The sequence below is a fragment of the Malus sylvestris genome, chromosome 13 (genome assembly GCF_916048215.2).
Source record: "Malus sylvestris chromosome 13, drMalSylv7.2, whole genome shotgun sequence".
Taxonomy (NCBI): Eukaryota; Viridiplantae; Streptophyta; class Magnoliopsida; order Rosales; family Rosaceae; genus Malus; species Malus sylvestris.
In genome coordinates this window covers 8,338,028-8,353,540 of record NC_062272.1, presented here as the reverse complement: position 1 = coordinate 8,353,540, position 15,513 = coordinate 8,338,028, and the positions used below count along the sequence as shown (strand labels likewise).

At 36.0% G+C, this 15,513-nt stretch overlaps 2 protein-coding genes across 2 annotated transcripts; both read left to right on the top strand.

Annotated features, from left to right (window-relative positions):
• Positions 1–727: 727 nt before the first annotated feature.
• LOC126597520 (agamous-like MADS-box protein MADS4) lies at positions 728–6,422 on the top strand. The gene is made up of 8 exons (XM_050264318.1): positions 728–1,250; positions 3,376–3,454; positions 4,607–4,674; positions 4,767–4,866; positions 5,295–5,336; positions 5,491–5,532; positions 5,626–5,753; positions 6,134–6,422. Exons 1-8 carry the CDS (start codon positions 1,066–1,068, stop codon positions 6,207–6,209), a joined length of 720 nt encoding a protein of 239 aa, XP_050120275.1. The 5' UTR covers positions 728–1,065; the 3' UTR covers positions 6,210–6,422.
• A 4,693-nt stretch (positions 6,423–11,115) lies between these two features.
• LOC126596780 (uncharacterized) lies at positions 11,116–13,585 on the top strand. Its single transcript, XM_050263443.1, has 2 exons — positions 11,116–11,879; positions 13,080–13,585. The coding sequence occupies exons 1-2, from the start codon at positions 11,477–11,479 to the stop codon at positions 13,094–13,096; spliced, it is 420 nt and encodes a 139-aa protein (XP_050119400.1). The 5' UTR covers positions 11,116–11,476; the 3' UTR covers positions 13,097–13,585.
• Positions 13,586–15,513: the final 1,928 nt, after the last annotated feature.

Here is a 15,513-nt window from a genome sequence, read left to right as displayed (position 1 = left end):
CGTACGTTGTCACAATTGAACTTGCCACAACTAAAACTTCCACTCGTAAACAATATATCGTTCTCGTATCGATAAAGTCGAATCTGAGAATTACTCCACCTCAATAAAAATATATCACCATTGTATTTATGTGAGTTGAACTTGAGGCTCGCTTGAGCAAGATGAAAACAGCTATCGCTGAATCAAAGGCTGGCGATGGGGTGGGGACAAAAGGAAGGGTATTTAGGTAAAATGGGGGAACATACGAAGGCTCAACTTCTTAAGGTTAGGTCACATGATTGCCCGAGGCGGAAAATAGATCAGGTGGATATCAGACGTTGTTGACTTAATATTTCGACACGTAGCATCCTTGAGGACCTCTGCACTGATTGCCCCAGTTTGCCAGCCGGTTTTAAGGTTTTCTCCCATTTCGCTGGCTTTTACCCTATTGGCCTGTCTCTCTCTCGAGCATCACCTGCTTCTCACGTGCCAAAATCCTCCTCCCCGTCCATGAAACTTACATTGAATGAGTTTATTGTTACCGTGATGTTTTAATTTAATAATTTTATACAATTATGTGCAAGTGTCTCTTCATATAACATTTGACTATTAGACCGAAACAGTAAACCCGTTTCACGTTAATTGTTAATACTCTCAACCGTTAGGTTCCATCTCTGTCTCAGAGTCACCACTGAGTTGAACTATTAATTGGATTCCTTCTGCTCAATTAGTCTGTCTTATCATTGTTAACCAAAACACAAAGCTAGAGAGAGAAACAGAGAGAGAGAGAGACTCTGAGAGAATTGAAGATGGTAATGGTGTTAAGCTGATAACCATGAAAATATTATACATATTTATATAAAAAAGGAAAATAGAAAAAGAAAAGTATATAAGTAAAGCAAAAGAGGAAGCTTTTTGCAACTATTGTTGTTGTAGTTGTTTTTTGATTGAGAGAGAGAGAGAGAGAGAGAGAGAGAGAGAGAGAGAGACAGACAGACAGACAGACAGAGAGAGACAGAGAGACAGAGAGAAGGAGAGAGAGAGGTAGGGAGGAGGAAGGGGAGAGAGAGAGAGAGAGAGAGAGAGATGGGAAGAGGGAGGGTGGAATTGAAGAGGATAGAGAACAAGATCAACAGACAGGTGACCTTTGCGAAGAGAAGGAACGGACTATTGAAGAAAGCCTACGAGCTTTCCGTTCTTTGCGATGCCGAGGTTGCTCTCATCATCTTCTCCAATAGAGGAAAGCTGTACGAGTTTTGCAGTAGTTCAAGGTTCTCTCTCCTATATTATTTCACCAAAACAACTAAACCCCCCGCCTATTCCCTCCCTCCATTTTCGTACCATTTCGGCTATCGCAATTTCTCTCACACACATACATCAATTTATACACTCTCTTTCTTTCTTATTTCATATATAACTAAGTAATTAACTTTCGTTTGTTTTGATATAATTTAATTTCAATTGTTTTTGTTTCTTTGTTTCTTTCTTTCTTCTTCTATGATTTCTGGAGTGCTTTTTTGGATCTCCTAGGCGTTTGCTTCCGTGAACCTTTTTTTGCTGTTTTTAGTTTTCTCTTGCTGAATCATGAGTTATGAATTATCAGCAGCAGCAGCAGCGCTTTGGCAAAAGCTCCTCGTGAAGTTTATTTATTTATTTAAAAAAAAATCGCCTTTTGTCTTAAATTGTTGAAATTTGACGACATTTAGCGGCGTTTTTCCGGTTGTCGTTTTGGTGATTACCTCGGTGTTTTTAGCAGGTTGAGTGTTTCTGCTTCGGCATTGCTGTTAGATCTGCAACTGGAAATAAAGATAAAGGCCATCAAAAGAAGTTCTCTCTCTCTCTCTCTCTCTCTCTCTCTCTCTCTCTATGCTTAATTAACGCCTTGACTTCTGTGAACGTGGTTTTCCAGAATGCCCTTGCCTTTTTTCTCTTCTCAATTTGCTCGCCCTAGCTTTGGCTTCACTCAATTTATTTCAATTTTCCATTATTTTTTTCCTGATTTTCTGATCATAAGAGCGATCTGATCGATCCAAAAGCCTTTCAGCATTTGAAGCTTTCTGATTAGCCAGCTTAGTTAACTAGTTTCAGGCTTTTGTTCTTCATCAGGTGTAGATATTTTGTTTTTCCTGTATCTGTTTTCGGATTTTCAGCTCTCATTTCTTCCAGGAAGAACCAACTAACAGACGAATTAATCTTCAATTGGATCGAACAACTCTGCCATTCACGAATCAACCGGTCCTCTCTCTCTCTCTCCAAAAAGCTAGCTGCTTAATTACTTAGCTAGGGTTTTGTTTTACCAAATTCTCTTCTTTTACAAATTGTTATATTTTGAGGGGATTTTCAACTTAATTAACTATTCTATTTCAGGCTCTCAGGTTATCATCTCTGTTCTTTCACAGAAAATTCGGGGCGAGCAATTTTTCTATTTTTTTTAAATTAAATTGAGATTCCTGGGAATATTAAGCCAAAAGCAAGCAGTTAATTACCTGGTTTTTCGACTTCCCCATTTGGGTCCTTTAAATATACAGGATTTCCCATGTTTTCCACTGTGTTTTTCAATCACATCTTGACATCGAGTAATTAGTACTAAATATCTGCAATTTCGGCTTGGATCTGACTTTAGGGTTTTTCTTGTTCACTCTTTATGATCTGACTTTATGTCAAAAATGACTTCTTTACGTCCATCACTTCTGAATTTTCTAGTTGCTTAATTTACCAGTGATCTATCTTATCAGTAAAAAATCTTTTTGTACTTACACGTATTGTTAGGGCTTAATATTTTCTCGTACGCTGCATTAATTATAAGTTTCTTATTTAATTAAGTTTAATTTCTATGAGAAATTAACATATATATAATCGCCTTGCTTTTGTCCGTTTTCAATTTTCATCTTTGTTTGATGGTTTTTCAAATGCATCTGGATAATAGTGATGTAAAACCTTCTTAGATTTTGTAGTACCAACTGAATTATAAAGTATTTTAATTACGCAACTATTGAAGTGTTTAAGTTAATTTGCACATATTTTATGTTAGATAATATGAAATTTGCAAGCTTGAGAGGTAGAGCTTTTCAAGCAGTATTTATTTGTTTTTATTGTATAAGACTTAACACTTATACTATTAGTCTCTCTATAAACATTCATATCATTCAGCTAATGATAAATTGTCAAGGTGTGACTAAATTCGAATTTTGTATATGGACAAGGAATTTCATACTTGTTTTTGCTAATTATATGTTTTCCTACACACGCGCGCATAAAAGATCTCATTTTATCTGGCCTGTGATGTCTGTTTTGTCCCCTAAACCATCATTTCATATTTTGTATGATTTATACCCTTCAAATAATGTTTCAAAGAAAGTTTAATTTACATGCATGTTTGTTCATGTTGTTGTACAGCACGCTCAAAACTCTTGAGAGGTACCAGAAGTGCAACTATGGAGCACCGGAGACTAATGTATCAACAAGGGAGGCCTTGGTAATACTTTCATCTCAATTAATTAGTTGATATGGAGTTTCTTGCTTATTACCCTACATAACAAGGAATATTGATTGGATACAAAAGAAACAAAACCACTGGCAAGAAACACTGCATTATGACAAGGGTTAATTCTCAAACCTATGGATATTTAGAGTGTTTTGAAGAAAGTACAATTTACATTGAAACTTTTTTTTTACTCGTTTTTCCCTTCAATTAAGATCTTGTTGGTATCAACTGTATATACATTGTGTTAGCCTTTTAACAAATAATAACTTGGAATCCGTTTAGTAACTATTTCGATTTTAGTTTTTAGTATTCATTTTTCTGAAAACTAAAAACCAAAAGCAGTTACTAAACAAGTTTTTAGTTTTCAGATAAAGTAAAAAACTGAAAACGAAATGATTATCAAACGATCCTTAGTTTTTGAAGTCTAATATTGTCACATGATTTATAAGCTATAAATGGTTATATGAAGTCCTAATTAAGTTTGAAACCTCTAACCGGTACCCATCCCGGACCTCGGTAATTTGTTAACCTATAAGGTGGTACTGCACTTAAATCTTATTACATTTGTCTACCTCTTCCCACATAAGATAGATGCAAGTGAAGGAGGGTGTTAGTTGATATACATAGTTGACTCATTTCCTAATCAAGGGTTTGGTTATTTTCTATCTACTGCTAATTGTTTCTCTCTCTCCCTATCTTATTGTTGTTGCATAGCTTGATTGTTAATAAAAGACAATCACAACGTTTTTGTTAGTATTGATGTATTACTTACACAAATACTTCAATGTTTGGGACTCAAAGAAGCTTAACATTTTGTCTTGCTATTAAAGAATCTTAGTGTTGATTGATTAGCTTATGAAAGAAAGTGTATGAGTTTATAATCAGTACCCATTTTCACTTCAGAATTCTCCACAAGCTAAGTTTGAAGATAGAAATTTAAGGTGTTTTTAGGCATGCTCAAATATATAGGTCAATCCCTCCCCATTTTACTAATTCAAATGTTGGTACAATATGAAATCTTTATTAATATTTTTTTTTTGTATGTATATTAGACCAAAAATCTGATTAAGGTGCCTTGTAGGAAAGGTTTTGGATTCAAATATATATATATGACAACCTCCTAATTCATATATATATATGCAGGAGTTGAGTAGCCAGCAGGAGTATTTGAAGCTCAAGGCACGTTTTGAAGCCCTACAACGAAACCAAAGGTTATTGCCTTTCCGACCTTCAGTTATATAAACCTTAATTAAGGGCTAAAAATTAGGTTTACTAAGTACGAACTTTCTTGTAACTACCTTAGGAATCTCCTTGGAGAAGATCTTGGCCCTCTAAGCAGCAAAGATCTTGAATCACTTGAAAGGCAGCTGGATATGTCGCTGAAGCAGATCAGATCCACACGGGTACCTGACCTCATCAATCGCCACCTAATTACAGTTTAAACTGATTTAACATATTGTCTTTTTTCTCAATGATTCCTTGAATATTTGGCTGTTTCAAGGTTTTTATTGTGTGACAGATTTTTCATGTATATTTGTCAGGTGCTCCATAAACTTTTCTAACTTTTTGTGATATTTGAACTGCTTGCATCATGTTGTATTTGAAAACTATGGAGTGAATCAGACGTGTGTATAAATGCATGGAAAAAATCATCCTTGTTGCAAAATAAAAAAATAAAACAAAATAAAAAATAAAAAAAAGTTTTACCTAGTATGTATAGACTGGGAATCCAAAACCAAGAACACGAAACAGATTTTCCAGATTGCCTCTAAGTGAAGCATGCATGACATAAACTGATATCTGTAACTTGGTATGCATTCTTATGTTACAGACCCAATGTATGCTGGATCAGCTCACAGATCTTCAGCGAAAGGTACGAGCACACATATATCCTTATGTATTTTCATTTGAGTTTACTCTTCCCATCTTGGCCAACGAAAGTTTTCGTGCTTTTCAGTTTTCGCAAATGCATATATATCATCGTCCTGTATATTTATTTATTTATTTATTGTTTGATTTATGCACAGGAGCACATGCTAAACGAAGCAAATAAGACCCTGAAGGAAAGGGTAGGCAAACGTCAATAGTTTTGAACAATTAAGTTGATTTTGTTTCCAGACTTAGCACGCACCAGCTGACCTTTTGGTGCTCATGTTGTGCAGTTGTTCGAGGGATACCATGCACTCCAACTGAATGCAAATGCCGACGAGTACGGCCGCCAACAAGCTCAGGCGGCCCAGGGTGATGTCTTCTTCCATCCCTTGGACTGCGAGCCGACTTTACAGATTGGGTATGTACTTGTACTAGTACTGCATTTTATAATATAATCAAACTCCCTAAGTTTTTTAATTTGGCCTCCAAACCTAATTAAGTCTATGCTGTGCTTGAAATCTCCTCTTGCTTGAACCTAGAAGGTGTGGATGCCAGGTCTAGGTCTTCAGTATTTAATTAGCCTCTATGCTAAACCCAGTTAATTAGCATTTTAATTAAATTGAACATCACTAATTAGCCACTTATAGGCCTTTCGCGTGCCCGATTTTGTACAACTAATGTCAGTGACTATTGTGAAGTTTAAGACTCGTAATATATGGATGATACTCTCTCTTTCTTTCTCTTTCTGGTTTTGAGTCATCTTTCTCATTGAATGAATGTGCTTGTTTAATTTTGCAGATATCAGAATGATCCAATATCGGTGGTGACAGCAGGTCCAAGCGTGAGTAATTACATGGGAGGATGGTTGCCATGAGTATGCATGCATGGTCATCAACAACAACAGCAGCAGCTATAGTCATGCATGTTATTTGCAGTTAATATTGATAAGCAAGATACAATCTATGCATGTTTTGTTTTTATGTTCGATTTTTATTTGACCTAAAAGGATCAACGATGATGACATTTCTCTGTAATTGTATGGATTTATTTATGCCCTAATTAACTCTGGACCTTTAAGAATTGTCAATTTCCAGTCCACCACCAACCACCAATTATTTAACCTTAAGAAGAAAGTTTAAAGCATTATGCAGATCCGAGTTTGGCCAAGTTAGTTAAAAATCATGATTTCTTTTCAAACAATTGAAGGTCAACATTTTTGGTATATGTTTACTTATACGTAATTGAAATTACAACACAAAGTTGGATTTCGAATTTTCGATTACGAATTACTCTTTTGTTTCCTGACTATATGAGAATGTAAACACAAATGGATTCCGCACAACATCATGACTTGAATCTCTTGATTTTGGAGGAATTGGACTCCTTTGTGAGGGTGGAACTTATAATCTTGAAGAAGCACAAGGTCAGTTGGGCCTGAATTTACTGGGCTGGACAATCTGACCAAAATTTAGGCCCATGAATCCAGGCCTTACACAAGTGTCAATTTTCTTGTGCGCACTACAAGACGATCGAGAAGCTTGACTTTATAACCACAAATGTCCATGGCTATTGCGTACATTTTTGGCGAATGCCACATTCTTATCCAATCAAGACAGAAGTATTGCTTCTTTCTGTCGCTATTTACTTGTCGCTTAATACAACACTTGCCATTCTGAATGTGCTTACGCATTCGAAAATCTTTTTTATTTCTTTTATTCACAGGTGCTATGCGCTTCTAAAAATATGTTATGTTGTTTTCTATTATAATTTTTAAGAGATGTTTTTTACACTTTGTATATGCAGGAGAATTTTTCTTGACCATGCACACATGATTTTACCTTGGTATATTTTCGAAATCTTAGAAATTTTCATAAATACACGTATATTAACCATCCAATGAGTATATTGTCATTTCACAATTGATAAATGAAAGAGTAAGTTTAGACCTTGCAGAAGATTGTAAGTATAGAAAGGTATTTTTTGAATTTTTTATTTTGTATAATATTCTAAGGTCATATTAGGACTTATATGAATGTTTAATCATAAGGCCTTCTTCCTTAATAATATACGTTATATGAAACATGATCAAATTATGAGAATGATATACTTGATATTCAACCTATTATTTGATACAAATTCGTAAATGTAACAAATTACTTGTTTCAATTAAGTTTAGGGGGAGATTGGTTATTCTCATCACCAACGCAAGGTATATCCACAATCTCGAGCCAAAAAGGCTTACGTGTGGCATCTAATTGCTAGCTGCCACATATATAAATTTACGTAGAAATTTACAAATAAGGCACTAACAAGAACTGTTGCCAGCGAAACTCAAACTTTGATAGAGCAACACACAAGATAAAAACCTTACCAACTGAATCAACCCTTTTAAATGCAACAACTTAATTATCACTACTAACCCCGATACAAAATTAAGAATAATAACTAAAAGAAAATGCATGAAAGTGTATTATTTATATGAATTATGAGAATGTTGTACATGAGGAAAACGTTTCATGTCATATCAATAATGGATGTCCCCATTAGTCAAAATACGTGTTCCCATACTTAACCATCATTGTTAATTTAATAATATATGTCTATTCATCAAACAAGGAAAGTTTTTGAATCTACAGCTGGTGAGGGTTGTAGGTTTGACCGCTGACATTAAAATATACAAAATTAATTGTACAAATAGGTAAACTGATTTTATAGATAATTATGTTGTTTTTTTCACAAGATATTTTTTTTAAGTATACAAACTGATTTTATAGATAATTATGTTGTTTTTTTCACAAGATATTTTTTTTAAGTATACAAACTGATTTTATAGATAATTATGTTGTCTTTTTTACAAGATATTTTTCTAGTGAACTTTAATAAAAAGCTCTCGACACTGTTCACGTTAATGAAAAATCATATTTTTACACTAAAAAGTCAACCATGATACCATTTACTTTACCATTTATTTTGTCTTTATCGTTAAAACTCAAAGTTTTCAAACTCTTTTAATTAATTTTTTTATTTTTCTAACGTATACAAACTGATTTTATTAAAACTTATAGGATTTTTATTTCAAATGGTCCTAAAATTGACCCTTGCTATTAAGATAGTCCCAAAAATTGAAAATCAATCAATGGAGTTCCTAAAAATAGGTGTCGCAAATCAATGTGATCAGTCCGTCACAATTCTGTTAAGTGCTGATGTGTATATAAATGAGCCCCATAAGTCATATTTCTCACAAATGATCCTTGAAATTAACTTACAACATCAAAATGGTCCATGAAATTGACCCGGGACATCAAAATGATCTCTAAAATTGGAAATTGATCAATGTAGTCTTGCAAGTAAGTGTCTCAAATTAATGTAGTCTTTCCGTCATAATTATGTCAAAATTTATGTTATGTGCTGATATGTCTCATAAATGGGTCACACAAGTCTAATTAAATTTAAAAAAAAATTACAAATAGGCTTAATAATTTAATAGTTAATAAAAAAATTGTCAAAACCCAAAAACACAGTCCTGCAATCACCTCCGATCCCAGCCCACATTTCTCTACCTCTATTGCTCTCTATTCTCTACAAAAATTTCAATACACCCATCTTTACACATTTCGACACCCTTTACCGAATTGAACCTGGATCGAGATCACATTTGATGACAACTTGACCCATTGGCAACAACTACTGGGACATCACTGTTAACATTTAGGCGATCAACATCCTCACAACCTTAATTTTGGAGAGCTTGTTCGGCGCTTCCCTAGTGGTCTGCTGATGCAAAGAACGGCGAGGTCGGCCTTGAGATAATGAGGTTATAACTGAGGTACGTCTATTGTTGGTTGAAAACTATTTCCACACCCCATCTTGGGCCTTGGTTAAGCCTTGTGCCTTTAAGAATTTATGGAAGGGATCTCTCTTCGGAGTAGGCCATACAATAAGAAAAAAAAATCATTATGCAAAAAAGTATTTAGATAATTTTTTAATTAATTATTAAACTCACAACAGCACATAAGAATTTTTTTTTGCAGAATTGTGGCAAGAAGGATCATTTTGATTTGCAACACCTATTTTCAAGGACTGCATTTATTGATTTTCCATTTCAGGGACCATATTGATGGTGTGGGTCAATTTTAGAGACTATTTGTGATAAAAACCCATATGTCTTGTGAGGCCCATTTATGTGCCACATCAATACTTAATGAAAATTTTAACATAATTGTGGCGGAAAAGCCACATTGATTTGCAACACCTATTTTCAGGGACTACATTGATTGATTTTTAATTTCAAGGATCATCTTGATGGTGTGGATCAATTTCAAGAACCATTTGTGATAAAAATCTAAAATTGTATGTACAAACTAGTTTTACTAAAAGGTACACAAATTGATAAAACAAAACTAATTCTACACATAAGTGAAACAATTTGTGCAAAAATGGTCGAAGAGGTTTGGGCTAATGGCATGCATGTAATTTTATTTAAAGTATAATTGATTATACTAAAAAGTATACATAATTGATTCTTTATGTAGCTGAAATTGTTTTTGAAAAATAGTCTAGAGGGGCTTGGCTGCTGATGACATTGACATGTATGTAATTTTGTTGAAGTTGTGCAAACTGAGATTTGTTAACTAATGGGCCTGGTCAGGGTATGAAATTGAACATATATATATATATATATATATATGATATTTGAGGGATATGAAATGCCACGTATATGGGATTGAGATCTCATTGCATCCCAATTTCATAGAAGTTTAATAATTTTGTGGATCAACTTCAATGAATGATCTGACTTCAAATTTGGCACCATTTGATTAGAAAAATATCTTAAATATCTTAAACATGCCAACGTGCAAAGAAAAGCTTTGGGCCCCAATATGTTCCTTTTTCGAGCTCTAACAAGATTTGGTTCCTGTGATTTAAAATTTGTAGTAATGGTTTCTGAATTTATCTATTGTCAATTATTTTAGTTATTTCATAATAAATTTTTATTAAATAGGACTGCAATGACAAAAATGTTATTAGATTTTGTCAAATCATTTTGTTTATTGTTTATTAAATTGAATGTATTTTTATCATTTTGATCTTTTTTTCACAAAGATTGTTCATAAAAGAAAAAAAATGATTGATGGTAAACAAACTTAACAACCATCTCTATCGATTTAAAATTTCAAAGACTAAAATGAAAGTTATACCAATATAGACGACCATTTTAGCAAAAAATGCCTAATAAAATTCAAACCCACAAATAATAGCAATATGACGGGATGGGATGAGTCATCAAACTCACAATTCTTCTGTCAACAAAAAGAATAAAATTGTACAATATTTTTGCTATAAGTGTATTAGTAGTTTGTAAAAGATTTGGATTGTCTGCCCTTCCATTTCGATGCTCTCCTCGTGCCTTACTGTTTATGTGGTCACGGTTAAGTTAGGTCAACATTTTATATTACTATTTTTTTTTGTTTTATTATTTTTATAAAAAAATAATATAAAATGTTGACGTGGCTTAATCGTGACCACACAAAATAGGAGGGCACGAGGAGGGCACCGAAATGGGAGGACAGACAATCCCAGTCCGTTTGTAAACCGTCTGTGGGAGAGGATAAGGTCCCACAGCCCATCACTGACTGCAGCTCCACTCCAATCCACATCGCGCCCGCCAGGTGCCCTCAGCATACGTGTCGTCCTATCCCAAACGACCTCCTTTTATTTTTTATTTTTTTTATTTTTGGCTTTCCGGATAAAGCGCGCAAATAGCTGAAGTTTCCATTTATAGCTGATTTTCCCTCCCCTCTTTATTTTCTTTTCTCTGTTATTTTCTTCCAATCCAAACAGCCGATTTTCCGAGAAAATAAAATAAAAGAAAAGGAAAATCCGGTTCTTTCTCTCTCTGAGATTTATCAAAAGAAACAAACAAACCTCTGCCTCTCAAAACTCACCACTTGCATTTTAATTATTACAAAAGGATTCAGAAGAGAAAGAACTCTATCCAATCCAAACCGACTTCATTATCCGATTGCCTCGATTCTAGCAAAAATTCGCCCAAATTTCGATTTCGATTTCGAAGGATTTAGGTTTTTCTTAAGAGTTGTTGACCTCAATTTTCTAAATTTCCCGAGAAAATAAGAAGGAAAGATGATGCGGAGGCAGCAGGAACAAGACCAACAATCTAGGGTTTTCTACGAGCTATCGGCTCTGGTTCTTAACCTCCTCCGATCTCCACCCACGCCGATTCAATTCTCCGATAACTCCACGGTGATGCCGCCGTCTTCGTCTTCGTCGTCGTTGAGGCGGCCGCCGGCGGCGTCGACGGCGCAGATCTCTCCGGCTGGGTTCGCGTCGTTGATGCTGGGGATTTCGATGGCTCTGATGCTGTGCGGATCGGTGACTTTCTTCATTGGGTTCTTATTGATGCCGTGGGTGCTGGGATTGGTGATGGTGTTGTATGTGGCGGGGATCCTATGGAGCCTCTCCGTCTTGGGGAAGTCGATTCTTTGCTACGCCTCTGCTCCGTCGACACCGCGGAAGGATATTCCTGGTAAATTCTGTTCCTTTTTAGCGTTAATTCTCAGCGTTTAATATTTGTTTTTGTCTATTGGTGGATAATCTGCTTCTGTTTTTAAGGCTTTTTTGATGTTGTTCGTCTGTATTTTTGGTATGAAATCTGTCTGGTTTTTCCTTGTGTATTATATCATTAGTTTCCATTTGCTAAACATATTTTATATGGAAGATTATATATTCTTTAATTAGAACCAGAAAGGGGGTAATATTTGGAAACATTTTGATTTAACATTTGATGTTAAATTTACTGACTTTGATTGGAATTGGAATATCGCGCGATTGGGGAAGAACTATACAAGCAGCTAGAAATTAATCTCAAACCATTTGCTCTGTTAGAGCGCGGAGCCATGTGCTGCATATGCATTAGTATCTGGCTTTCCCTCGGCCCCCCATCTGTTCATCAAATTCCGCTTTGATTGCTGCCACAACTGTGCCAATTGTCCAACCTTCATCCATCATTGATGAAAAAGTATTAAACTTCGTTAATACCCTTCGATTCAGAAATGCATATGATCGTTCAATAAGAAAACGTCATGAGGAAAATTGATTTGGACATCTTTGTTTATTGGTATCCTAGGAATACTTTGTTCTTTTCTTCTAAATTTCTCATCTGTTAATTTGAGCAGTCTCACAATCTTGAAGTTCCTGTAACAGAAGAAACAGATTGGAAGGTTTTGTTTGCTTTGTAAAGCCGCTAAGGAAGATAAACACTAGTGTTGAATATGCAATGAAATCATTGAAATGTGACCTGGCCTGACTAACCAGGGTTTAGATTCATCAAACCCAATTGAGGGATGAACATGCTAGCTCGGATTTAAATTTAGTTAGAACCCTGCTCGGATTGGATGTAGGTCCATGTGGCTGTTCACAAAGCGTTTTGGCTTGTTGGCAAGGAACATAGGTATTGAAAATGATATCTGAAGTATAATTAGTCGGGGGTATATTTTTATTAAAAAATTTAAGGAAATATTATGGGAAGTTAAGGCCTGAGAGGACGTGTTTGACATTTAGTTATTTTTTGGTTCATCGTCCCTGCTCTTTTCCCCTGTCAAGGTTAATGGTGTAGTCCCTGTTCCCCCGTTCATTCTATACGCACAGGAAATATTATTTGCTGCCTCGATTGGTACTTTTCTGAAGATTGTTAATAACTGTCAGCGTAAATTTCCTATTGGTGCAGCATGGAAGCTATTGTGAAGGAGAGGGAGGAGGTGGTTCAAGAGAGTTGATATGTCTTACAGAAGGACGGAGCAGCAGCAGCAGCACAGATGTTGTTCTTGTGAGAGTGGTGCTGCATATAGGTAAAGGAATGTTGTATAGGCAGCTGGGGGCGGAAAATTAAATACGAGAGCTTGTTGAAGTAATTGATGCATGAACAGTGGATAAATGTTTTATTAATACTCTACTGAATACGAGGAAATGGCTTCTGAAATAGTGAATTGTTGAAGGATGGTGGAATTCCTAGTTTTGGGGAGATGGCGGGGGATGTCGCTTAGCCTCTTCGTTGTTCTGATATCTGTGTTGTTCTGTACATATACATCTCTATATATCTCTTGTTCTCAAATCTGTAAAAGTTTATAGCTCAGCTCAACATTTCTTCGTTTTCTGGAACAAATGATCTTTTGTTGTAAAATTGATAGTGGGTGTAGTGGAATAAATAAACAAGATACAAAATTTACGAGGTTCCTCTACAGTCAGCGTGACTGGAGTACATCCTCGGGTTAGCATTGATGCTTTCACTATAATCTGAAAAATAAGAGTACAAAATTGTTAACCTTCCACCAACGTGACGACTACAGATCGTTGTAAATATCAATTCTTACCGGAATTTGGTGTGGCGCTTCTGGCGCGTTAGGAAAGATGAAAAATGGACATACCTTTTATTCTGTGAGATTTTAACTGATAGAGGTAAGAGGTAGATAGTGCTTCACCGGATTTATGATGCTGTACTTTCCACTGACATGAGAGCTTCTCGTGCTAATAACGTGTTGTAAAATTGATGGTGGGTGCAGTGGAATAAATAAACAAGACATAAAATTTACGAGGTTCCTCTACAGTCAGTGTGACTGGAGTACATCCTCGGGGCAGCATTGATGCTTTCACTATAATCTGAAAAATAAGAGTACAAAAATAACTCTTCTTCCTCTTTTTTCTCTCTTCCTCTTCTTTCCTCTCTCTGTACCGTGATTCTCTCTACCTCTTCTTTCCTTTATCTCTACCGTGATTCTCTCTACCTTCTTTAATTGCAGTCGGAGCGTTCTATTTATAGAGCGGCTTCATACAAACAAGTTCTTATAGTTTGAAATTTACATCGCATGTTTTGAAAAACAACCATTTTGTTTCCAAAGTCTATTTCAACTTGCAAGGGCATTGACAATGTGTGTGTGGGCATTCATAACAATACCAATGTTTTCAACACCCATCCTTGGATGCCCATATATCAACATGGGTTACCTTGTTAAAACCTTGATCTGTTTTGGATGCTCCCCCTGATGAGGGCAGCTCCAACAGGAACATTTGCTCGGGGTATAGTGGATTGAACAGTGGGTTGTTGCATGGTGGACATGCTCCAGCGTTTGGGAGCCCGAGGGACAGGCCAAGCTCGAGCGATAGGCCCGGAAGCGATTGCCAGCCCGAGAGCCATGTAACGCAAGGCTGACGTCTGGGCGACGTCAACCATCATCTCCTCTGCAACGATTGAGATCCCCTTCTAAATTGCCCGGATCCAGGAACGCTATGCTCATCAGGAAACCTGGTTCGGTGAACAGCCACAACTTCTTCCACAAAAAAGGTGGGACAACCGTGGACTCGTCGTCGATGGCATCGTCGAAGATAAGGATCTTCTCCCGCGACCTCCTCCTCGTCGTCCCATGTCGACGACGACAACGACAGGGACTAAGGCTACAGTAGGCGGTTAGCTTCGTCATCGTCTGCGCCGTCTCGTAGCTTCTGTGCGTTTTTTTTTTGTTTTTTTAGTTGTGGTGAACTGTTGGAGATAGTGTTGGATTCCCTTATAATATTAATATAATTAATAATATAATATTAATTTATACAAAGTAAATAATATAATATTAATTATAAATAAAAAATACTAATATTTTATTACCAATTGTCAGGGCTATTCAGTGCTGGGGTGGAGATGCAAAAGGCAATTGCTAGGGGAATGCACTATTCATTAAGGGCAGTTACTGTTCACTAGGTGGATTAAATAGTGAATAGTCTAGGGGGAGGGCTCCTACACTGGAGTTGCTCTGAGTATTTCCCCCTGTTTTCAAATCATTTAAGCTAATCGTTGATCATTCTGCTTCAGTCTCTTAGTAAGAAGAGTTGTCGAAAGAGGTGCTTTACTTATTGTTAGCTTTCCACAGGTTTGTTCTTGAACTGAGCTAGAGGGCTTTCTGCTATACTTGTTTCAAAAGTCTGAATTTACTCATTTTATCTAAAGCTGAATTTTATTTAAGGATGGTGGACACTTAATCTTGAATCGAACTTGTGATTTCTTCAAGGACTTCGAGGCTTGATCTTGAATGAAATTGGACCATGAGGAACTTCACGTGGCAAGTGATCTTCGGTTTTGTTGGGATGAATCAACACGTGTTTGTTGCGCTTGTCTC